Here is a 26,302-nt window from a genome sequence, read left to right as displayed (position 1 = left end):
GGCCTGCAAGCCCTGATAACTTGAAGGTAAAATGAATGCTCTGTCCAAAAGCCTCACAAACTCTGATTAGGGGCAAAGAGGTACATGAGAAACACCTCAGCGTGATTTAAAGCCAAAGAGCAAGACATACAATGGAAGATTATAAAGATGCACACTACATCAAGAAAATCTCAGCCAAACAATTTGAATTCTAGCTGCCAGCTGGACCTTGCTATTTGTTCCCCAGCTGTGAGTGTGCCAGTTCGATGCCATCTCACAAAGTCACGGTGCCACCAAGCCTGTCAGTGAGACAGCAGAACTCCTGAGTTCAGGAACACAGAGGTCATGGCCAGTGGGAGAGTCAGGCTTCACAGGAACAGCCAACAGCTTCTATTCTCTCAGAACACCTCAAACTTCTCCAATATAAAAGTTGGTGTTATTAGAAGTAAGTGCATTTCTCATGACTTATGCTCAGAAAAATTCTTCAGATCTTTCAGGGCTTCCATTTACACACAGTGTAAGGGGCATTCTTACGATGGCTTCTTCTGTGGCCAAAAACAAGTTCAGGATTCGGGACATGTGGAATTGGAAAGCTGAAGCAGGGCAGGAACCAGGAAACAAGTGAGGGCAACCTTTTTCTCCACCTATTTAGTAACAGCATTATTACCTCGGGTGGAGATATGTTTTAGCTCCTTCCAATTCAGAGAAAGGGTGTCTCTTTCAACACACTGCATCCAGGGAGAGAACTCCAGAAGGTGGATCCACTCATTAAGTAACCATTTTCCTAGGCACCAAGGAATGGTTCAGCAAGTAAAACTTCTGACCTTCTGCAGGAATCAACTGGAGCCTGACAGTTCCTCCATGCCATGGAAACTCACTGTTTCACTGCTGGTGTGCCAACACAGAGGCTGAAATCATCATGTGTTCAACTCACACATTTGTGGGTCAAAGCAGAGTCTGTAAGGAACCTTTCTGGCTGTAAACTAACATGGGCTGTACTCCTCTGACTAAGAAATTTAAAAAACACAGAATTTTTGCTACATGGAAGCACTTCTAAACCTGCAGCATCCTCTCTCACCTGGAGCTAAGTCAGGGTAAGGTGTTATTTGCTTCATTCAGCACCTCACACAGTGGAATCAGACTGAGCTGCTGTGTGATGCCCAACCTCTCCAGGGCAGGAACTGCAGACCCAGGGAAGAGTCACCCTGGCTTCTGTTTATCACAGACCCAGCTGGGTCAGGTCACCAAAAATCCCTAACCTCTTTCTCCTAAGTGTTCTTGCACCCTTTCTCTGCTGTTAACCTACTTCTATCTAGAAACACACACTGAATATGAATGGATTGCTTAACAGCTGGAGTTCTAAAGGAATAATATTCTGGTTCAGAACACAGAGATTTTCAAGAATGCTGCCAGGTGACAGCATTTTAACAAAGATCCCTTAAAGAGCAGCTTATTGATAACAACAGTGCTTTAACCATGCTCACATGCCCTGCTCTGTCACAGAATATGCTAACTGAACCATTCCCCCCCACACTTCCTCTCTCTTAGTTATACACTCAGCTTTATTAATTCCTGGTGAGAAATCACTAAATCCAAGGCTTTGCCCTATTTGCTTCTCCTCCAAGCTTGCAAATCAAAGCTGTCTTGAGGATTTTAACTACTTAAATGTTGCTAAGTTACACAGGAACCTACCACAATACTTTTTACCAAAGGACTTGGGTACCTCCAAAAGTAGCAGATTTCTCAAGATATCTAGATGATACAACAGACGAGCCCAAAAATTGAGTTGAAGACTCCTAAGCCTTATTTACTGTGGTACCAACTGCAGCAATGATTGCACAGCCCACTTCAGTTGTTCTGCTTCTATTGAAAACTAGATAGTCAATGAAAAAAAAAAAAAAACCACCCAACCAAAAAACTGCCCTTTTTCCTGCTTTAAAAGCACTGTAATTTCCAGGGTATACAACGATCAGCCCAAATGCTGGTTTTGTTTTTCAGAAGAACTGACAATTACCAGTAAGCTCATTTTGTTCCCAAACTGGAATACTAAAATAAAGCTCACACCTCAGAAAAATATTCCACAAGAACTTGCTGCTCATATGAATTGAAAAATGAAAACAATTATTTTGTGACATTCTTTTACTCAATTTTTCCAAAGCCGCAGTGTTTAATTTTGATTTTAGGCACTCCATGCTTACAGTAACCTCCAAGGCACAAATGAATGAAGATGCAGGGAAGTCACCATACCTGTCTCCCAACATTCTCCTGGAAGGCAGCCTGAGGAACAGAGAACAAACACACCAAAACGAGTCAGGTTTGCTTTTTGATAAACACCAGATGATGAATTCAAAACACACAACAATATAAATGACCCATGGCTTTTCTGTTTTAAATAAAGTAAACTTTGTCAGTAGAACAAGCCCGCAGGGCTTTTCTGTTTCTGCATCTCCACGTTCTGCTGCTCCTGAAGCCGTACGTTGCACGGCAGCAGTTTAAGAATGCAGCTTTATTAAACTCGTCACACCCACACAAGTGCTTGGGAGTAGTGACACAAGGCTTGGCCCTGGGATGGAAAAAACAGCATGATGTAGACAACAGCAACTGAGGCAACTCACTCTTGTCTGACTTCAACATCATTTGCTAAGAGTGGGCAAAGTTTAATTCTTTGTCAATGAAAACTTCGGGCAAAAAAAACACCAAGACTGCAATACTTATCTGCAGGGCATGTGTCTGAAAGCATGCTGAAACACTGGACTTTGAAAATTTGAAGACAATATTCATGTATATCTCTTGTATTTTGCACTAAATATACTCAAGATCTTGCAAAAATGCAATGAAAACAACCATAAAGTTAATCTACCTGTATGGCATACAGAAGAAAACCTACTTAATTCCCTATTTGAATTTTTTCTCTCTTGCAAAAAAGCCCATTATTTCTATCCCTCTAAAGGACATACAATCCTAAGTACTAATAAAAGCTTCTGTAAATTTTAACTCTTTTCAGAGAGGGGAGATCATCGTTATCTGGACACTCCTCCAAGGAACTGTCACTCTCTCTGCACACACAGCTTTGCAGTGATGGACGACACTTGTTAACTGATATTTAATGGACAGGGGGGAAGTTCCTAATGTTTACTGAAAAGCCACAAGAATTTGGACAGACAGAGCTTCTGTATTCCCTCCATACAGTACCCCTGTGGTAATCCACCTGTGAACACAACAGGTTCAGCTGGCTCCCCAAGGATCATACTCTACAGGTGGAGCAAGGGCTGACGCCAGCCGGGATGGAGCCGGAGCCTCCCGGAGCGTTCCCGAGGTGCTGCTGCCTGTTCAGGCTGCTGCCTGCAGCCCCTGCAGACCTGCCTGGGCAGATCCAGCTCCTGCTGGCAGCACAGGACACAGAGCACAGGCTGGGAGCCCACCCGCTGCCAGCGGTGCCCCGGGCAGCACATCCAGCGGGCTCGGGAGCAGGAGCTGGGGCTGCAGCGGTGCCCTCGGGCTGCTCTCTGCTGGCTGCTGCAGCCCAGCTGCTGACACGGGCCTTTTCCCCTCCTCACCTCGCTCCCAGCCAGGACATCGGTGCCTGTCACTCTGCAGCATTCGTTTCTTTCTGCTTCCACATCAGCTTGAGGTCTTGTTTGATGCTACTGAGACCCTCAATGCGTTACTGATGGCATAGGCTGTTATTTTATGCTATGCACCCTCTGGAGATCAATCAGAGCTCATTAAGCTGCAGCCAGCTATTTGTGCAGCTGAGCTCCCCTTTAGTGAAAAGAAGGCAATTCGGTGATAATCTTCTAGCCCATTCCATAAAAAAGGTATATTTGGGATGAAGAACGTATTTTCTGGTAATTTGGGTGTATCCAGAATCACAGTTTGATGGGTTTAGTGGCAGACTGGACAGTGCTGGGTTAACAGTCGGACTTGATGATCTTAAAGGTCTTTTCCCACTTAGGTAATTCTATGATTCTATATTTTATGCTATTGAGACCCTTTTTTACTCAGCACAGGCACATTTCAGTGAGGATGCCATTCTCGATCATATCCAAGGGATTTCATACAATCACTGCATTACAATGTCATTTAAAAATGTGCTGCTCAGACAAGTGCCTAAATGATACAAAATCTGTAAAGCCCTGAAATTCCTAAAAGATACCAAATACTTCAAGTGTTTTGTGAGAATAATTGTTCATTTTTTATACAATCCCCTTCTGGAGATGGAAAAACTGGATACAAAGATACTAATTTAAAGATTCCATGAGATCAGAACCAAGGTGACCAACTAGTCTGGCAACCTGAATGCTCTTCTTTCCCACAAAAACTGAAAAAATATGACAACGTTCTCTAAAAATATTTTGTTTAAAACAAGATAGTTTAAACACCATCATCCAACCCAGAGAAAAAAAAAACCACCTCTCTTTGAGATGTCAGAGCTGAATGGAGTCCAATTCAACATCACTTATTCATCTGATTATTCCTTATACTGATTATTCATGAAAGAGTTGCACAAGCCAGCCCAGAATGCTCATGGAGCTTCAAAAGCAGAGTCTTGTTCTATTCTCTCTAACCTCAGGGTTCAAAATGTCTCTATTCACCATTTTATTTTATTGGTGCTCTGCATTATAATATACTGCATATTGTAATAGATAGAAAACCTAGTAAAACATGTTGTTTATTTAAATATGTGTTTAACTGTAGTAATGATTGGAAATATTTAGCACTCCCAGGTATTTTTCTTCAAAATTGTAGTAATGGCTGGTAAACACAAAATATTTCTTTGCCTTTCTAAAATAAGAGAAAAGGCTTTAGTAATTTCCTAACTATCCATCAAACAGCTATTCCAAATTTTGACCAGCTCAGAATTAGAAAGCACTAGTGAAAAAATTAGTGAGACTGGAGGTAGCTGACTTGCAGACAGCTCAAGAGCCTGGGCTACAGCAGAAGAGGAAAGGGAGGAGGAATGTGCTGGGTTTTGTACTCATCAGAAATACAGATACACATGCTGCACTAAGCTCACAGCTTTAGTCAACAGCGCTGGTTTAGCACACAGTTCATGGTACAACTATCAGTTTATGTTTAAGTGTAGTTAAGAAACACACTGATGATCACAGAGGACAATTAAATCAAGGTACCAAAGGTAACCAGCACACCTGTAGTGGCAATTGTGTTATAAAGATTTCTCCTCTATGTATATATAAACCCTGATTCTGAGGACAGTTCCTAGGGATCACATAAATAATTCACTGTCCACCACCTCTGCTCCCTAATGTTTTGTGCAGCTCTCAGGAAAGCAAATTCCTCTTAGGAATTGATTTGAATAAAGGGACTTAAACTAGCCAAGAAGAACAAATTCTACAGTTTCTAAAATGTAGGAGTTGAAGTTTGGGGGCAGTAGCATGGCTGATACTCATTAGTTGCACAGTATGAGAAGAATATGTCCTGGCACTACTCAGCAACCTGCAGCACCTTGGCTTGCGTTGGTCCGAGCACCTCCAGACCCAGGAGCCGTGGTGGGATTGCTCAAGCACTGACTCACTTCCCCAGCAATTACACTGCAGCTTCATTCAGCAGCTTCAACTCACCAGCAGAGGTGTGGCTACAAAAAGTAAGGATGCTATCCAGGTATCCCTGAGAAACCCCTCTGATGTTATAAACACATCAGCTTTCAAAATTTCAGTCAAAAAAATCAGACTGACTTGGTAATGTGCATATTGCAAAGGCTGTTTTGTTTTGGTTTTTTTTTTTAACACATTCACAGTGGCATTTATTGTCAGGAACAGAGACATCTGGTTCTTTGGCAGACACTCTTTGGTCCTGGTTCGAGTTCATACAGTTACAGGGTGGAGTTTTTTACATTTGCATAAGAAAATTTGGTTTATCTGTTGAAAGATACAATTCACACTTCTTTTTTTAAAGAAAGCAAGTTCAGTATCTACAACACACAGACTTACATTCTCATAGATAAGATGTCCATTCTTTCTTCTTCTCAAATTCTCTAACTATAGAAATCTGTAATTCTCCATCATTTCCCTTCTCTTAAGAATACTGCTCTCAACTCTCAACAACAGAAATATTTTCTAAAAAAAGTTCCCACAGAATATACTTTGGTGTCAGTTCTATTCACTACACAAGAGCACCTGCCTAATGGATTTGTCACTTTCTTTTAAAAATTCCCAGTCCTATGGAAAGAGTTTTATACAACAACTGAAAATATGTTTGAAGGAGAGAGCTTATTCTAGAAATTTTCAGCTTGCCACGATTAAAGGGTAACAGCTGATGCACAACTAGAAAAGTGTAACCTCACAAAACTCACCAGCTTGGAGCCTTGCAAAAGAGCCAATATCTGTGTATTATGTAGGACCCTTTTGTCTGTGATCTTGTGACTACAAAATGCTAAATAACTCTTCCTTAGATACTTTATCTTGATCATCATGACAGCAATACAGCAGTCTGTTAACTGTGGCCATAAATCAAGATGTGCATCTGTGGATTATATAAGTTAACATCTAAATTCACATGATACTTCTAAGGATTTTAAAGAACACTTTTTTTGCTCCCAACTTAATATTTTGCTTCTCTACTGTAGCTCAATGTAGTTAAGTCTACAAATTATTAAATGAAAACAAACAAAAAGTAACAGAGTCATGGAAGCTGGAATGTGGTAACTTACAGAAGCAGCTCTTCTGCAATTAACATCACGATCAAATACTGCAGCAATAACCAATGCACTGAGGAAATAAAACACTGGGCATTAGTACCAAATATATGAAAAGAAATGTGCAATGCCATCATTTCAACATTTAGCCTTCTAAGCAGAACAGGCAGCACGTCCTCTAAGCAGCTTATTATTTAGAAATACAAGCCTGAACTAAAATCTCAGTTGAAGTAACCTTGTACTTCCTTGTTTCTCTGTGGACTTCCCACAGCACAACAGCCACCCCACTGCGTCAAAAGAATTTATGGAATACACAAATACATTTACTGCACAGAAAGGTTTTCTGTTTTAAACAGAGCAGGGGTTTAAAACCTGGGCATAACAATCATCTCTAATGCGAGACTCAGACAGTGCAATTTTAAATTAAAACTTGGAAATACAGTTTCTCAATAGCCAAAAGCACAGCAAGTCTTGTGTAAGGCTTAAACACAACACAAAGTTAAGCAATGGAAACCTGCAGTTATCTCCACAAGAACAGTCACATCCTGTAAGGCACAAAAATCAAACAATATGCAAATCCTGATAGAAAGTAACCTGCAAGATAAACTGCCAAGCAGTTTTTTAGGGTGACCTGTCGAGACAGAAGGACAATTATACGAAACAATTTCTTCATGCATGAAGTCTGGTGACCTGCACAGGGTAATTCTTCTGCCTCAAAAGAACTGCTGTTCAAAGATGTGCTACACAACACAGGAGAGAGAATATATCCCAGGACATGCAGTCTGCAGCTTTAGAAATCCACCTCCAGCATTCAATTAACTTCAGCAACAAATAAACATCACTTCAGGAGAATCATTTAAGCAGAAAATTATTCCTTTCAAACCCTGAAACTCTTCATTACATGATTTATTGACTCCAGGCAAAACCGGAAATAAATACTGGCTGAACAGTAAATTCAAGATAGCTTTGCTTCAGCATAAGGATATTAATTACACTGATAATATCAAACTTCCCTGGGTAGTGGCTATCAGTTCCCTACAGTGATGAATACTGCGTTGTTCCAATTCCCTGAAATGCACAGCCAGCTTGGCCTCTGTAATTTCAGTTTATCTCCATTAGGGAAAACAGGAGACAGAAAGCCAGAATGAAATGAAAACAAACCCCAATAAAGTGTTCTAAAGACAGTTAATGCTTTCTTATTGCTACTTGCAGGAGCAATACCCCTCTGTGCCACAAAGACAAGAGGAAAGAGGAGGTCACAGAAACAACAGTGCCTGGAAGAGCAAACATTCAGGAAGCATTCCATCAGGAAGCAGCACACATGGCTCACTGCTGAAAAACTGCTGGGTCAGATACACACTCTTCATACTGTGCTTGCTAATTCTCTGGCACACAGAGAGACTTAGAAATTATTTCAAAAGGACTCTTAAGAAGTATATAGTTTTAATGATATGACCAGCTCCCATAACTGTTTTAATTAGAGAACTTTCGAGACTAAAGGAATGGGATGAAAATGATCCTTGAAACCAGAAAGAAGCAAATTTCTGCCTGCATTTCTAATTGTACAGACTGTAAGCTAGAACAGTAATTTGTCAGTTATGCAGTATTTCAATACTGGTCTTTTCCAAAGAGGGGAAAGAAAACCCCCACCCACAAAAACACCCCTCATCACACCAAGAAGCTCAGAATCGAGTGCTGCCCTCACTGCATCAAACAAAAGCTCATCTTATAATCACATTATACTTCCCCATTTCTTTCTCATTCCTCTGTTACCTTAAGACAAAGCTGTGTAAGTAAAGCCAGCAAAGCAACATATTGTCTGTGATACCACCTGAGTCACTCAGTGCTGCAACCAAACACTGTGTTAAGCAAAATAAAAACCCCAAGAATTCTATCATTGCCCCGTTATATTCCTAAATCATACTGCAGCCACTATTTTATGTTAATCCTTTTAATGAGGTATTCTAACTTATCAAACAGCACAAATACTCCTTTCAGGCTAATTCCCACTTGGAAGTGCAGGCACATCCTCCACAAAGCCAGGCTGAGTGCAGAAGGCAGCGTGCCGAGGGTGAAACACATCTAAGGTGTCTTCACCTGTCTGCTTTGTCGTGGGAGTTTATGTGATACTGTACCAGGATTTCCTAACATAAAGAAACTGTTTATGTCAAACCAAGTTGGATTTTTTTTTTAAGCTACTCAAAGGATCGTGTCTTGACTTGTCAAGTGCACCACACCTGCCTGCTGCCAGGCAGACCAGAGGATGGGCTTTGCACCCTCCAGCCCCTACAGAACACCTTTCCTGGCTCCTTGTTGCACCCTCCAGTCTCTATGGATCACCCTTCTTGGCTCCTTGAGGGATATGGAGCCTGTATGCATGACAGCAGTTAAGTGCACAATAAACACAAACAGACTTTAAAAGTAAGTTGCAATTTTATCAGTCAACTAATGATTCTCCCTTTCTCCATTTTCCCTTCTTTGCTCCTCCAGGGACTCACCTAGCCGACTTCAGGGGAAAGTCAGAAGGATTCAGTATGGCAGTGGGCACTTCCCCAGCCCACCTGGATCTCATTCCCTTCCCTGACAAGGTAGAAATCACCAGAGAGCAGAGGCAGGCCAGGTGAGAGACATCAGAACACAGAAACAGCACAAACACCAATTACCCTCAACTTACAAGGACCAGGTGTACCAGGCAATAAACCTGAATTCCCTTTACCACCTGGAGCAGGCACTTCCAGTCTCCACTAGCCACAAGCAGCAAGAAGCTGATCCTACTGCTAACCCCTGGGAAGCTGCTAGCATCAGTTCCAGTGTGCCACCCTGAAGCTGTGGGATGAGAAAAATAAACTCTCAAACCTCTTACCTATTTGGTACAAACCCAAAATTTCCTTCCTGTGCCCTAAAAAAGGGTGAAGTCTAAGTGGTAACAGGACAGAATGGTAAACTCTCCTCCCTGCTGTACATTAGGAAAGGGAAAGGCACAATAACCACCACAAGCAAAGTGGGTTTGAACAATCCAAGCAAGTTAACAAAAGGAGGTGGGACCAGAGTCAGACTCAGGTCTGTCGTGCACTGCTGCTGCAAACAGCCCCTTCTGCACCTCTCCAGTTGTGCCAGTGCCCAGCTGGGAGGGCTACACAGCAAGCTGGGTGATGAAAACACATCTAGACTCAGGGGGTTTTTTCACTTTTGAGACCAGAGCAGTTCCCCTATTAACTTTATCCCATGGAGCTGTGTTACACCACTGCAGGAGCAAGCAGAAGGGCCTGCTCCAGCCACACTGCAGATGACTGTCTCAGATTTAATTCCTCCTTTTATTTAGGAGAAGGTCTAAGGAGAAGGGGAAATGCTGTGACCATTCCCATTTCCACACTGCCTGCTTCTGCAGTCCCTCTAACCCAGCTCACACAGAGCTCTCACACTTCCTGCTGGCCACCCACCCTCCTACACTGTTCAGTGGGTTATTCCAATCCAAAACTTTGAAGTACAACGATGAAAGTCTAAGAAATACACATGTGGAAAAGAGCAACAAGAAAAATACTTAGAACAGGAGTGACAAATCCTGCTATTAACAAAAAAAAAGAAAGAAAAAAGGAGGTCTGAGATGCCCCTGCAGGAGGTCACTTCACCCAAGTGCCTTCAGCACCCTGCTCTCCTCTGCAGGTACATGACAGCAGAAAGCCATTCTCCGTATTTCATCATGGTACAAGACATAGCTCAAAGCAATGCTTCAGATTTCCCCAGTTCTGCAGGACAATCCTGCCCTGGAGCAAGCTCCATCATCCATCCTGAGCCACACCTGCCTGTTCCCCCCTCCCAAAGCCAGGCAGCACCCCGGGGAAGCCAAGGCCGCCCGCCCTCGCGCGCTGCACCCACGGCGTGTGCCCGTGCTCTGCTGCACAGAGACAGATCCCAGCTCCCAACAGATCCCAGCTCCTGACACCCTACACCAGCCACAACAGGCAAAGGAACCTGCACCCTGCACAGCTCCATGCGGTTCAGATAGCCAGCAACCATTTAATCACTCTAATTGTATTACAGAGTGCAAGTATGTTTTCCTTTTTATTTTTTGTTTAGGTTTTAAACAAAACAGTTCAGCTGCTTGCTGTGCACCTGCCACTTCACAGACAGCAACTTCCACACCTAAGGGGGCAGGAATCAAATTACCTGCATTTCCAAGTCATTAAATTCTGTTTCACTTTCCTCATAGGTAAGCTTAAAAAGAGAGGCTGCATGTAGAGACTGGGAGAGAAACAAAGCTCAGTCAAGTAGTGCTTTTATAATGATATGCTTGAACAGCAACTTCAGTGAGTGCATCTCAAAAAAGAGCAACACTGTCCTGCAAAAGAAGTGAAGTTTCATCTACACTGCCAAGAATTTTCTTTTTGTGGTCCTGCAGTTTGAATAGATGAGGCAAAGTTTTAGAAACCAGTTTAACTAGACTTAAGCAAACCATTAAGCAGATGTGAGCAAGTGTATCTTGTTGAAATATGGAAAGGGAAAAAAAACTGACATGGAAAAATACAAGCAAGTACTATTAGAAATACTCTTGGACATGTATTTCCAATAAGTGTTCTCCATATTTTTGCTTTCTTTTTGTTTTTTTAGAAGAGTGGCAAGGTCAGGAAGGAGAAGGGCTGATCTAGGATCTACAGCAATCTGTTTGCAACTTCAATATTCTGCCAATTCCATCACTGAACAGAACATTCATAAGAAAACAGGGAAGAATCAGCTGACAGTGAATGATGGAGAGAAGGATTTATTTCAAAACACTGTCAAAAATTTTACTAAAAAAAAATCTGACTTTATGCAGTTTAAAGTGATTTTTCACTGGTCCAAAGTGAAATATTTACGTTCCTTATGTGCTGAAAACACATCTTTCAATTACATAATGATACAAGAAAAGGAAAAAAGAATCCCCCACAAATCACCCTCTGCTTTAACACCTTAACTGCTGTTAAGGGGATGTAGGGCAGGACCCAGTTCATGTATTTGGGTACCTAAGTGGGTCCCATGTGCCTCCAGCAGCTAAACACTGAGTGCAGGATAAACCTTGTGCAATTCCCAGCACTAAGTGAAGCCAGCAGTTCAGGACTGCAATCACTCACTACCGTTTTGGAAGGTGTTTACTATTTTTCTGTAACAGTGTGTATCCTTATCCAGGCAGATGTTTTTGCTGTGTAATTCAGCTCACAATGGATATTATGCACTTTGTTTCAAGATGCTGAGTGCTGCATTTTTTAAGGGTAGCAACAATTTGCTTGTGGCTAGAAGTATGACTCTTCCTTAAGTAAAACAGTGACACACCTAAGGCTAGATTTAAAAAAAAGCCATATGTAATTATCGGCTTGCTGACACAATAGGTGAAACTGTGTGTCATACTTTATTTGAATTTTTGTTTTCACCATTTTTCTTTGGAGTGGCAATTCTACCTTCAAGAGTTGATTTAGAAAAGGAATGGCCACTATAACTACAAAGATTTTTAAGTAAAGCCTTATATAGCATTAGTACTTGCTAAAATAGCTTGCAGCTTTGTTGGAAAACTAAGATACTACAAACCACAACACCTTACAGCTGTTCATTAGCAATTTTCAGCTTCCACCCCGTGTTTCTCTACATCCCACCAATTTATTCCCAACAACTGAAGTTGTCAGAGGTGGCACAGCCACAGCACTCATTGGTATTGCTACCACAGGCAGAGGGATCTCAATTATTGTCACTTGACACTTTCCTGAAAAGAATTTGTTTCCAGAAGAGGCTGGTAGCTAAAGGACATGAACTTCTTCAGAAACACAACCTGCTGTTCTAAGCACCTGTTTCAGAGGTCCCACCAATGGCTTTGTGACCGTAAAACAAAATATCACAAACCCTGAAAAATCACAAGGGTAAGCCTGCCTCAAGCCTATGGAGAACAACACTGCAGTATGGCAGGGTGAAAGGAGTAAATGATTTATGAAATATATTGCTCAAAGCATCACGAGCAGGAGAAAAGTTCTGACAAACAGATCAGATCAGAATTCTGATCAAGAGAAGGCTTGAACACTCACAAGTGGGTTTTTCACAAGCAACAAGCTTGCCTGACCTTAAAAGAAACCTTTAAACTTTTTTAACTCAGAGGATGGAAGCAGAGGTTTTATTTTCACCAAGCTGCTGACCAAATCTAGAAAAAACACCAGATTTGAACCAGACTTCAGGATGAGTCTGGCCATACCAAGATTGAAGATTTTCTGGCAGTGAGAACATAAATGTAACTCTGCAGAGCTGCTACCAGCCTGCCAGGGCCATTTGTTACCAGTCTGGTCACAGGTGTCAGCATGCCTTCAGTGCTACCATTAGTGCTGGTTAGATTAAAAACAGGAATACAAGATTGTACTCACGGCATTATTTCACTGTGCAAGTACATCTTTAGGTACCCTCAGGTAAGAATTTCATACTACAAATAATTTACCATGAACTCAGCTAGAAGTGAATTGAATATGCCCTTACTGTGGCAAATGTCACTGTTGCTAGCATGCCAAAGTGAAGCAGGGCTATTCTGGAGCTCCACATTCTCTTTCCAAAAGTTATTCTGAAACAGTGGATGGCATCACATTCTAGCACAGCTTAGAGTTACCAGACTCTTCTCCTTTACTATCCATGCCAATGGAGATGAAACATCATCAAAACACCATGAAACAGCTTCATGAGAGAAACAAGGCTAAGATGTCTCAGAATTTGTCTGCTCACTGTGTTAAAAATGGAAGAAAAATGGTGTTTGGCCTTAAGAAGTTGAACAGCAGGTTCTTAGAAAGGAAGGTTTTATCAAGGTCTCAAAAAACGGCAGGAGCAAGTACCACTGGACAGAGACCTGTTGGATGATCCTGCATTGAAGGACCAGCACTGAAAAGTGAAGCTACAGGGGTGAAAAACAGCAGAGACCAGCCAGGACACTGTGGTCAAGGAATAAAAATAGATTAATTTACAGATTGTGTCAAAGAACTTTAACTACTGTTTCTAAAGAAGAAAGAAACAGTCATACATTCTTTGGGAACCTGCTGAGCTCAGTAGGTAGCCCAGTGTTAGCAAACTAGGCTTTTTGGATGAGCTTGAAACAGTTCTGTCAGCAATCAAGAAGCAAGGAAGTCCCTAAAAATTAAGGCAGATATCCAGGGCCACAGATCACTGTATAGTCCAAACTTCTTTTTATTTTTTTTGAAAAAGAAAATACTAAGTGACCACTGATCAAAACCCTTCCGATGGAGATAAATTGCCTGAGTTGCTGCTATCAATGGTTGTACTAAAAGTGTGCCAAGAAACTGTTAGAAGCCACCTGTGTGTTTGCAGTGCAAGTCACCCATTAAGACACCTCGAAATGTCAGCCAGCGTGTGGCCAACAAAAAGACCAAACAATAAAGAGAGAATCCCACAGCCACGGAGGAAGGAAAACACAAGATGAAAGAAAAAAGGTAAAACCAGTTTGTATCTGCAATGATATTGACAGTATTAAGTGAAAAGTTGCAGCAACTTCTGGTCCACTGTTGCAGTACCACAGATTTGGAAATTTCTTAAAGATTTTACTTTTGAAAGTCTTTTGAAACAGAAACCACAGATTGAAAAAGATCTACACCAGGCACTTCCATTCACTGCTAAGTGAGATCCTGGACTCTGCTTTGCTCTATAAAACCACAAGGTATCAAAAGAGGAAAAGTTCTCTCATGTATTTGTTAATTTTAACTCAAACATCTTCTTAGGAATAATAAAACCCCCACTATTCAAAAGTGCTGCGTTACTAAGAATTCAGTATCGCCACATAAAGTTCTGACCCATTTCAGAAACTGAAATGGTTTTATTTTTTTATTCAAAATAATCTTTGAATTGGAGCACTTCAAAAGGAAAATTATAGTTTGTATGGAAGTAGAGCTGAAGTGTACTTTATTCTTTCAGACTTAACCTGCTCAATTTGCAAGCTGTAAGCTGGTCAATAAAAATATATTTTATTCTTTGCACAACACCCATCTGACAAAGTCCCAGAAATCTTGGATGGTTAAGAACAAGACCCACCTGAAAAAAGTAAGAAACAACCTCTTCCTTAAGTTTTCTCCTAGTACTTCCAGCTCTTTATGACTCCATAAAACAACTCCTCAGTTTGTTATTTCTACCTCTACTGAACTAAGGTTCCAAATCTTCTTAAACTCCCTGAGTTGGTGTCACTGAGCTCCCCACAGAGAAGGTGGATCAAGCAGACAAAAGATAACAGTCTGCTAAAGCCTCCACTGATTTCTCTTATCCCACTTACAGTGAATTTCTATGGATTTTCCTTTGGTTTTCTTATTACAGATGAACAGAGGGAAATGAAATCATCGCACCTGATACAGAAACACTTAGATATCTTTATGTCACCGCCATCCCACTCACATGCAATTCTTTATTTTTCAGCATACCTGTTAGCACACACGTTAAGTTGTAACAGATTTAGGAAAACGACCTGTCAGTGTATATCAGTTTCCTACTGGCACAGCTCACCTTGAGATGGGGTTGATGAAGGGGATGAGCTCGGCGGGCTCGTAGGCGCGAGCGAAGGCCCAGCACACGTAACACGCCGCGTCCCTGACGTTGGAGCCCACGCTGCACGCCCCCCTCTTCTCATCGTACGTCAGCGCCTTCAGCATGACAGGAACCACTGTTACAGCAGAAACATCCACAACAGCAACAATTAGCACCTTCAAGACCATCTCGTTCCACCCCCTTGCCATGGGCAGGGACACCTTCCAGACCAGGTTGCTCAAATCCTCATTCTGGCCCTGGCCTTGGACACTTCCAGGGATGGGGCAGGCACAGCTTCTCTGGGCAACCTGTGCCAGGGTCTCACCAGCCTCACAGGGAAGAACTTCTTCCTGATGTCTGACCTAAACCTACACTCTTTTAGTTAAAATCCATTCTCCCTTGTCCTGTCACTACATGCAGGAGTCAATAACATTTCTCTACAGATAACAGAGCTTCTAAAACCTGAAAGGATAATTTTTTTACACCGTGCTAGTAACACATTGCCACAGTTTAAGAAATATGAATGCAGGGCTCCCCAGAGGGCCTTCATTTGGTATCTGCACATCCAGACAGCAAATCTGAATACATCTCTCTCTAGATGGCACAACTTTATTAGATGAATAATGTCTGCAGAAACAACAGCCTCTAAAAAAAACCCCACAATTTCTCTCTTGTTTTTTTTTTTTCTTGTATCAAATTTATCAAATGCATCTTTTTTCCTTAGAAAATACTTGTCCCAAGGTGATCCCATTAAAAAGAAATGGGATCACTGAGCTGTATTTTATTAGCAATCTGTGCCTGGATATCCTTGAGTGGATATAATCACAAAATAATTAAAACTTCCATGTGCTGTTCATCACTGTGCTTTAAACAAAAAGATAGACACCGTGACTGGAGAAGTGAAGTGTTAAAAGGCTGCTTAAATTCATTTTAAGCTGCTAAAGAAAATTAAGCAGCAGATACAGGGATGGATGAGATCTGGCTAACAGAAGCATAAACACTACATGGGAAACAGCGCAATTCCTATTCTGGAACAACGATCCATCCCTGCCTGCTGTATTTTTGGACATTTCCCAGTTCCTAAAGAAACTGCAATGAAAGTATTTAAAAATGCTGCCTAGCTTGTTTTGAAAACTGCCGCATCAACTGATGAGAAAAATGGAATTTGCTGGTTCTACAGGAACACTCAAGCAGGCGCCAAAGGCAATTTTGCAAAGCTGCATCACATTCCCCTCAGTGCAGGTGATCACTCCAGCTCCTTCCGACAGCTGTGAGTGCACTCCCACCTCTGTGCAGTGAGGGAAAGGGGGAAGGAGGATCCTCCAGCAGCTCCTCACATTTGGATTGTCTCCATGAAAGAAAAAAGGTGGTTTTGCAGTTTAATGTCCCAAATGCTGGGCACGCCACCAAAAGGCACCCAGTGTGTCAGGGTCAGGGACAGTGGTGATGCTCCAGGGGCTGCTGGCCAGGGCAGCTCGAGCTCTCACACCTCTCTGGCGTCTTTTTCCTACATCTGGGACTCACAGCACTGCTCTGTGTGACTGCAAAGTGTGGAGACACAGGAAAGGAAGGGACCAACAGTGGGCATTGGGAAGGTGGGACAAACACGGGAAACAAGGTGAGGTGTGCAGCACGAGTCATTAGAAACACAAGAACAAGAGAAATACTGATCTAGGCATCATCTGGTAAAGTTTTGTGCTATCACTGGTTGAGTATCTACTGGTGAACCATGGGCTATGGGAAATGCTGAATAAAAACTGCTCCTGACAAGTGTTTGCATGTTCAAAAAAGCAGGTTCTCGTTGGTATTTAAGAGTTATAAAAACCCAGAAGAAACACTACCCAAAATTCCTGGTTTAACTTAATTTCTTGCTCTAGAGTTCCTCCAACACTGCGTCAAACCTTAACCTAAAGTCACTTTAGCCAAAAAAATCACAGATTTAAAAATCCAAAAACTTTAGAACAAAAATCCTCCAGAAGAAACTTATTTAAGTTTGGTAGGACGGAGACAAAATTCTTTGATTTTTGAAATTATGAACATGCCTTTTTTATTGAAAAGTACGAGGCTGGAAGTTGCAGCAAGGAGAAGATCTGAACTGTTCCTTAACTTTACAGCTTTAACTTTAAAAGTTTAGCTTTAATTTTACAAGTTTCCATTTCTTTACAGATCTCCAGTTTGCAGCTCTTCACATCTTTACTTCACAGATCTTCAGTTGTTTAAAAAGTGTGCCAGCAAAACCAGAGGATAAATAGTGTCCACTCTCAAGCTGATTATTTAAACAAAATCCACCTGTGCAGGCCTGTGAATGCTCAAGAAAACACAGTCACCTTTACCTGTAGCCTGAAGGTATCAATAAGCACCTGCTTCACCCCACCCTGCCATGCCCAAGAGTGTCACTGCAGTTGCAGCACAGCCCTGTGTTCAAGCCTTGGAAAATAAAGAAACAACTTCTGGCGTTACAAACAACAGGGTTGGGTTGGTTTTTTTTTCGTCGTGCTGGAAACAGGTTGCACAGATATTTTGCTTTTTAAACACAGATCTTACACAGTTGGGTGCTCAGGGCAGGTGAGAGACAATAAAAGTCTGGTGAAGGAGCTTGTGGAAGACATTGGATACTGAAAGATTCCATGTATTTAAATGAAAGATCCCTTCTACTAGTCCTTTAAAAACATACTTTACACCAACCTCGACTATAACCTGTGCCATCCAGAGCCTTTTGTCACTTTAACTCCATATAGTAATTTTTTTTATTTAGTGCAATATTTATCATATAAAATATACAAATACAGCAGTCAAACAAACAACAAAAACCTGTTCCTCAGCCCTAGGCCTTGTCTCCACAAGAAAATTGCAAAATGTCAAGTCAACCTTATTTAATTTAAAAGAGATTTTCACTGGATATGAGGTTAAGTAAGAATTCTCTAAATTTAGTTTAAAACTAAAATACTTAACTTAAAAGAGATTATGTCAATGTTATCTTAGACAAGCACTATGTTTTTATAAGGACTGTTTAGGCAGAGAAGCTGCTCCAATCCATAAAAAAAATATCGCAAATCCTTCTAATTTAGAATTACATAGGAAAAAGTACTACAAAGTGGACGTTTGCTATTCCTGAAGGGTGCATTGTGCACAATGTCACAGTAGGAGCAGCTACAAACGCTACAATTAATGAATGATGAAGTTTAAACACAGTTATGTATTCAACACAAAGAATATAGTAATTTTGTTCTTCAAATTTTTCGTCAATGAAAATTAACTCAGTGCACAACATTCAGCCTCTTTGTGAGCCTCAGGCTTAAAATAACTAGTGCAGACATCTGCAGTGTGTTGTTTCCTAAAAATACAACTCTGGCTCCTCCGTGTACAGAACATCAGGTTTGAGACCACTCACTCCTACATGGCATCCCAGCCTCTGGAAAGAGGCAGGTCCTAATTGGAACTTCGTTATGGCTCTTGTACTGATATTTACTGTCTCAACACAGATGCAAACACCAGAAAGTTCAGGTTAGGCCCATTACCAGAAATAAGTACTTGTTTAAAATGCTGCCAAATATCTCTGAATTGTTCTCGTTCTCTATATAGGTTGTTGACTCCAGAATTGGCCTTTAAAGGGCTGAGAGGATAAATTCTCCAGTGGGGATCACAAAATGTGTGTGCTGCTTTGGCTGTGGAAAAGTTCTCTGTGCTCCTGTGAGATGCTCCGACATCCCATCCCCAAGGGCAAGTGCCTCAAAACCGCCCACGGGTGACCTCTCCTCTGCCATTCCTGCCCCCGGGGCTGACCTCATTACAAGTTTGCCAGGGAAGAGGGAAGGGTACCACAGCTCCTGCACGCCCAGAAGGGATGTGAGGACTCTGAAGCTGCTGGAACCTTCCTGTTGCCCCCAGTGCTGAGCCCACGCACGGCTGGGCAGAGGCACCTCCACAAACCCGACCAGCACTCTGTGCCCCGTGACTGCGAAGGGCTGCGTCTGTCTGGCTGCAATCTCACTTCAGTCTCTCACTACGTAACGAATTAAGAGAGTCTTTAATTATATGGTCACGTGGTAGTTTTTCCATGGAGCTATCTCAGCCAGCCCACAGGACAGACCTGCTCCAGCGATGAATCACGGCAGGGCAGCAGAGGAGGTTGTTGTCTGCCTGGCTGCTGAGGGTGGAAAACATGGAATGCAAAGGCTGGCTGTCAGACAGGGAGAAGGGTTGGTGGGTTAAGCTGGATGTTGCCCCAAAAGCTCACTGTTTGATAGCAGTCACGTTTCTCAAACGCAGTGCTGAAGAGCTGGACACTGGCTCTGGTTGCCAGGGCCCTCTGCAAAGGGCTAAAGGCAGCCTTGCACCAGTGCCACGGCGCTGACAGGAATGTGAGCTCTGAGCGTGGCGAGGAGCCAAGCAGGAAGCAGACAGATCTGGATTCCAGCCAGTCCATCCCAACATCCTTACGTAACACAGCCCTAAAAGCTCAAAGCCCCCTGCCTGGCTGCACTCAGAGCAGCTGCTGACCCGGGACAGCTCTGAAACACAGAGCACTCAATGTTCTGGGGACCCACTGACACCCAAGGCTAGAGCAGAGACCTTCACACAGGTGTACAGCTGACAGAGCTCTGCCTCTGACTGAACCAACAGCTAACTGCAGTTAAAGACATGAAGGAACAGGCTTGTGGAGAAATCCTACTGAGCAAACGAATTACTTACTCCAAAGGAGTATAAAAACTCTGTAAACTCATAACACTGCATGTCAGAAAAGAAGTATCACCCAAGAAAGCCCAGCCTTAAGGCTAAAGTTGTGCAATACCAAGATAAAACCCCATGGTGAAAAAGCCAGAAGCGATTCATTGTCATTTATTCCCTGCTCAGTGTTTACCCCATCTCCCAGTGGTGCTGGGGGAGGGACCTTTCCTGCTGCAGCTCCAGACATGGCATTTCTTCTTGCTCATACCTGCTGGCTAGTGAAAAAAAAATAAATCTGCACTATTTATAAAGCTTCCTTGCTAATTTGAAAACTATTACGGTGACATAGGCATTATAACTTTTTAAAAGGCTCTTTTCAAGACCATACATCATTTTTAAAGTTCACCTGCGTGTTAGAGAGAAGGAATTCCTCCACAACCAGCCTTTCAGGTTTGGGTGTTCTCGATTTTCTAAAGAGTCCACCTAAGACAGGCAGATCTTTTTTTTTTTTTTTTTTTTACTTCTTCCTGTATCTCTGATGAAAAGCACCTGGAATTTTGCCAAAAGCCTCACAATTCACCACCACTACAGAACACACCAACACACTACAGAAGCCTGACTTCGTGATGCATCGTCCCTCTCCTCCAACTCCTGGCACCTGCAAATCTGTAACAAACAACTTACTCTGGAATATGAAATCACAGAAGGTACTCCTTAAAAATAGAGAATGTAAACAAGTTTAAGAAGCTACATAATAGATTTCCATAAGACTATTCAAATCCTGGTCTAAGTTAAACCTCCTTCTAAAATGCTCTGGGAAGCAGTATTGGGTTCACTTTCGTTTTTTTCATAAATGGCACAGTAAGATTGGACAAGCAAAAATGCCCCTTCTGTCCACTGTGTAGAATAAGGAGACTCTAGGGGTTTTTTTAAGTATATCTAGTTATATATAATATCAGTAAGCCCCATTCCCTCTACTCTCAGATAAAAAGACAAAACACGCAGGAATCCAATCTTTTCTCCGTAACAGCACATGATCAAGTCTTCTCTGTACCAGGAGCACAGACAATTGGGTACTGCCCCAGAGCACATATCCATTCTAACCAAATTAACAAGAAAAATTAACAATAGAAAATCAACAAGATATTTGCACCAGAAGCTGAGGGAATTTTAAAATCACAGACACAGCAGTCATGTGTACACAGACTTTCCTTCAAAGCTGTAGCATCTGCTATTGAGACTGGTTGAGTCTATTTGAAACCATCTGACAGCACCAGAGACTTCATTTCATAAACTTTTCACCAAAAATACACTTGACAATGGGATATCTTTAAAACAGAAAGCAAACACCAACTGAGAGAACCAGTGTTTCCTATTTCAACCATGAGCTTACCATTCAGCAGAAATAGCTCACAAATATGTCCCTAAGCCAGCCTCTTTTTGCATACTGGTAGAGTTGTGTCTGACCTCTCTGAAAAGGTAAAAAGCATCATGATTTTGTCATGGAATCCCACAATATCGTAGCCTGCCAAGTCCCCTCTCAAATGTGCCTCAGGCCCCTCACTAACAGACCTTCAACACTCCCTATTTGCTTCTTACAGGTTTTTGATGCTCCTTTTATTCTGAAGGTAACTCATGAACAGAAGAATTCTGCACAAATAGATATTTCTCACTCTTTACTTCTACTTTTCATTTATACTGAGACTAAAAAAAATCAAATTCCAGGTTCAGATCAATTGTACCGACCCACCAGTACCAGACTCCTGAATTTCCCATTATCCCTGGATCCCATCAGCATTACTTCCCTCTGTTCAAATGCTGCTTTCATTGTTGCCACTGTTTAAAAAGGAGCAAGGGATTGTTGGAGTATTCCAATTTATTCCCTGTGACTGGGTAAGGGTATTTAAGAGAGCAGGAAGATTAAAAGTAACGTCTTCCTGGCTGGAATCCTCCCAAAATAAGCACATATTCACTGCAAGTGTAACCACAGGGCTCTTCCAATCTGCTTTCCCTGGCTTCCTTCTCTTGCTCTTCGGTGATGCAAATGTTTTCAACCTTAATTTTACACACACTCGATTTTATAGCAGGAAGAGGACCCCATAAGGAAGTTCTCTTGGTGAAACACTAACATGGATTGCATTTGAGAGATTGTCCCTGGCTTCCAGCAGAGACAGCCCAGGCCCCTGTGGCCTCGCAGCAGACACAGCTGGGACTATTCAGTGCTCAGTAAGTCCTTGAGAGCAACACCAGAACATTCTTCAGCTCACCACCAACACGTTAAGAACGCCCAGGAAGGTTCATGTTCCTCTACATGACACACCTTATTAGCTAGAAAGTTTATACTGTGCTGTCATCACGAGAAATTTTAATAACGTCCTTTCACGAGCAAACCAGAAATTCAAGTAAACTGGGATTCTCTTGTTTGTTTAGTATTTGTCCCCACCCAATTAAATAAAAAAAACCCCTAAAAATAATAGTCTGAAGCCTACAAAACCACAAATACAGCACAAAACAAAAGCTGTGAAATCATACTGAAACCACACTGAAATGTAAGTTTTTGGTTCTAGCATACACTGTAGAGTAAGGAATATTTCATTTTGGGGTGCTGCAATTCCAAATGCAGAATTGCACACAAATCCATCATCAGATCATGAGATTTTAGTTGACTTCTGGCTATTTTGCTAGAAAAGTTTCTCCCACATGCAAATTATGCTGCATGATCCCTTCTAATAACAACTGAAATTTTACAGCTAAATGGTGACATGTAACTTTGAATGCAAAACCGTAACAGCTAAGCTGCAGCTCATGAACTGCAGCATCAGTATTGTTCAATGAAATAAAACAAAACATCAGGTTGTATTTGCTGGCTTCTACTCCCCACTTTAAAAATTTATTTAAATAGTAAACAACATATATTAATCATATATATACTTATAAAATTTGACACGTTTCAGAAAATAAAGCTATTTATTAAACTGAAATCTAAAAGTATGTTGAGTCTGGGAGTATTTGTTCCATGCCTCCCTGCTCTCTAGTGAGAGCAGCATCACAGCAGCCCCACGCCAGGTATGGCTCAAAGAAAAGTGAGTTTGTATATCCTGGAACTGCACATGACACAATTCAGGTCCTACTGCTGGATTCTATCAGCAAAACTTCACAGAGGCAAGAGAACTGGCTCAGAATTTCTGGTGTAAGTTTTGAAACTAAAAGCAGAAAAGGAAAAAATATTCAGCACGAAAATCGCTTTTAAAAGGATACAAGTGGAAAGAGAATTGTAACCAGAGCTTCAAGCAGAAGCTGAAAGTGCATTTTGCATCCCTGTGAGAATGACTGACAGGGAAAAGAGTCACCAGTAAAAACCCTCCCTTATAAACAGTTCATCCCTTTGCCTACAGTCCCAATTCCTGCTGTTTCCCACTTCCCCCGAGATGTTTCACTGCTTAAGGGAACCCCAGATCATGCTAGTTCCAGACCAAACAGCACAGGCCACAATAAATATCTAAAAATGGGATCTGCAGTTGCTATTAACTGCTGAGCTTTTATTCTTTTCCCATACCAGTAATTTGCCCCAGTAATCCTGAACAAGTGGCTCCCAAACAGCAGCACAGTAATCTGCCCAGACGTATCTCTGCAGTCAGGGACTGGATTGTTGTGAAAAACAAAGGCACATTTCAAAGGTGTTATTCAAAAAGCATTAAGACTAATAACTATTCATATGGGATAGAAAAAAATAATTGTGAGAATATTGTATGAGAATCACGTAGCGTTTTGGGGCACGATGTGAGTTACAGCAATTATATTCACATCCATTTGCCCCCTTCTGGGAATGGTGGGGAACAACCCAGCCCAAACATGCTGATGCAGAGAGCCAAATCCCTCGATAACTTCAGCTCAAGTGATCCTAGAAAGAAAAAAAGGACTTTCTGAGCTCAAAGCCACATATCCAGACACAGCTAAGGTGACACGGGTGAACATTGCAGCTCCAAGGCACTTCCTGTATAGGGGAAGCTAAGCTTCACCAGAGCTCCATGTCCATCCCTACCCACAATTACCTAGGATCATTCTGCTCTCCTGGAATAACTAAAGAGCTCACAGATTGGTAAGGCATCTCTGCAAAGACCTGGGAAAAACTGCTGGTGATGGAGAACCAGTGTCCATCCCCTGGGAGCAGCACTGGAGCCCTGAGTGCAACCAGCAGGGCCACTCCTGGCATCAGAGCAGAAGGGCAAGAAGTCTCTGATTAACACGGAGGTGATACCTGACTGGAGCAACACCTGGCACAAACTGACACATCCAGGGACTGGAATTCTGAAGTGCAAGAGGAAAACATTAATGAGACGAGCGGCATATCCAGAACAGGGTAACTTTACCCCATTTGGATGCAGAGTTTCTGCAACTGATATTTTGTTTTCTATTTAGTGCTAAAGCTGAGCCAAAAAAAGTAATGTAAAAGCAGACGCAAGGAAGTTTGTAACATTTATAGAATGACAGGATTTTGCTACAGTAATTAAATCCATAAATTCAGCTACAGCTAAACAACACTTATTTAATACTGAATTTTACAAAGGAACCTAGAATAAAGAAGTATATTCTACACCAAAGAAGATAAAAGCTTCAACCCCACAGAGATACAAAAATAACCACATCTAAAAACAAAAAAAAAGGCAACCTGGCAGAAATGTATCAATAAATCCAAATTTTATTATGTCAGTCCTGGTGCTCTTAATTAATCTGACTCGAGCTCAGGTAGATGAAAAAGGTGCTACCCACAGGAGACTGGGGCCACAGGATGTGATAAGAGTTAAAAATAAGCATGGAAACAACAGCACTGCAATCATGATTTAGCATTTCTACAAGTCTGCACAAACAGGAATTCTCAGGGTCCTGTTCTGGGGTCCACCAATGAATCTTCTCCCCGGATCTGGATTTTTAACATCATCCAAGCCCCAAGCTTGGAGAATTTACATGAGCTGTTCTTTTTCTTCCAGTTCTACTTTGCTTGCAGCTGATTTCAGCTGACCTGACTGAGAACAGCAGCTTCCAGGAAGCAGCTGGGTTTGAAACATTTTCCGTGGGTCAGTGCAGCAACTGGACATCACATTTCCACTCCAAATACAAGGACAGGCAATGGGGAGAAGGAGGAAAAATAAAATCAAAGTTCCAGTTCTGACTGTCTGTTACCCCACTTCAGTCAGCTACACTGAAGGAGTCCAACAGCTTCCTCTAGATGCCACAAATTGCAAACTGCAATTTTCTTCCAGAGGTGTTTCTGAATGCAGACACTGAAAGGTCTGTCTCTACAGGCAGAAATTTCTAATGCACAAATTTTCTTCAAAATATTTTACAACTAAATGGAAGAATTTATTCCATCTTAAAACAAAGGATTTACAAACAACTAGAGAGTAATGTGACAGTAATATTACACCTTTTACACTGCTATGCTGCATTATAGAAACATAATAATAGAAATATAATTAAGGGAAAAAATAAAACATATCACAAGAGCCACTCTTCTACCTTAAAATTAGTGATTGCTTATCATTTGAATTTTTTTTCCAGAAAGTTAACCAGCCCAGCAAGAGGAAGCATAGTGACCTGCATACCCACACAGGGAAGTAGATGTCCGTAAATAGTTCCACCAAACCAAAGGCAACACCTTTTAAATTATTTTTAAGACACTGCTTTAAAGACTGATTTTGGAACAACTTTTATACACTGTCTAAACAGGTTTTGTAGTGACAATAATTTAATAAAAATTCCTTAATAATTTTCATTCAAAGAATCTTACTTTTGCCAACTATGAAGTCCATCATACATCTGTATTTAAAAGATTCAGTAATCTGCAGCTGTCTAATCCATACAGGAGTGGATGAAACAAGAGGGTTCTCATGCTCAGTTTTGAATAGAAGTTTTAACATCTCTGTAACACTGGAATCACTAGCCAAAAGCCCCTCTGCTTATGCATTAACAGGAGTGGTTTTTAGACAGAGCTACAAGTATCAAAACATTTTGCCAGCCTGTATGTGAGAGGAAAACATTTCACTGAACAGCTCAGCCATGTCACCAGGTGACTGGCACATGCACTAAGAAATTTGTCATTTACAAACTCTAACGAAAAACACAACTAAAAGCCAGTCCCAGCACTTATCAGTGGGTGATCAGTTGACTTTCCCATTTCACTGCTGGATTTCGCAGGTCCTGAGCAAACACACAGACATGACAATCAATCCTTCCTGCAGTGACTCCTTTCCCTTTCCAGGACCTGTACATTTGGCTGTCGAATATAGACAAGCTTTGGCAGGTTCCTGTGGCAAGCAAGCTTGGAGTTAGTTCAGTCCCGCCTTCAGAAAGGAGACTCATGAAGGACAAAAATTTAAATAAAAATGAAGAGAGGAAGGGAAAAAAAAAAAGCAAGAATATTAAAGCTACAAAGGCATTCAATAAAAAAGTCAGTCTCTAATAAATGAGTAAAATTAT

At 41.6% G+C, this 26,302-nt stretch overlaps 1 protein-coding gene across 1 annotated transcript in view; it reads right to left on the bottom strand.

Moving 5' to 3' along the window:
• TBCD (tubulin folding cofactor D) overlaps window positions 1–26,302 on the bottom strand; it is a 115,421-nt gene that overhangs the window by 51,167 nt on the left and 37,952 nt on the right. The window contains exons 15-17 of the mRNA XM_032128567.1: window positions 15,137–15,293; window positions 6,650–6,707; window positions 2,227–2,256 (exon numbers count right to left, since the gene is read on the bottom strand). Of these exons, the coding sequence (XP_031984458.1) occupies window positions 2,227–2,256; window positions 6,650–6,707; window positions 15,137–15,293 (245 nt within the window). The remainder of the gene's footprint in view (window positions 1–2,226; window positions 2,257–6,649; window positions 6,708–15,136; window positions 15,294–26,302) is intronic.

This window comes from Corvus moneduloides, chromosome 19 (genome assembly GCF_009650955.1).
Source record: "Corvus moneduloides isolate bCorMon1 chromosome 19, bCorMon1.pri, whole genome shotgun sequence".
NCBI lineage: Eukaryota > Metazoa > Chordata > Aves > Passeriformes > Corvidae > Corvus > Corvus moneduloides.
Note: the sequence above shows the minus strand (reverse complement) of the source record. Positions and strands in the feature narration are given on the sequence as shown.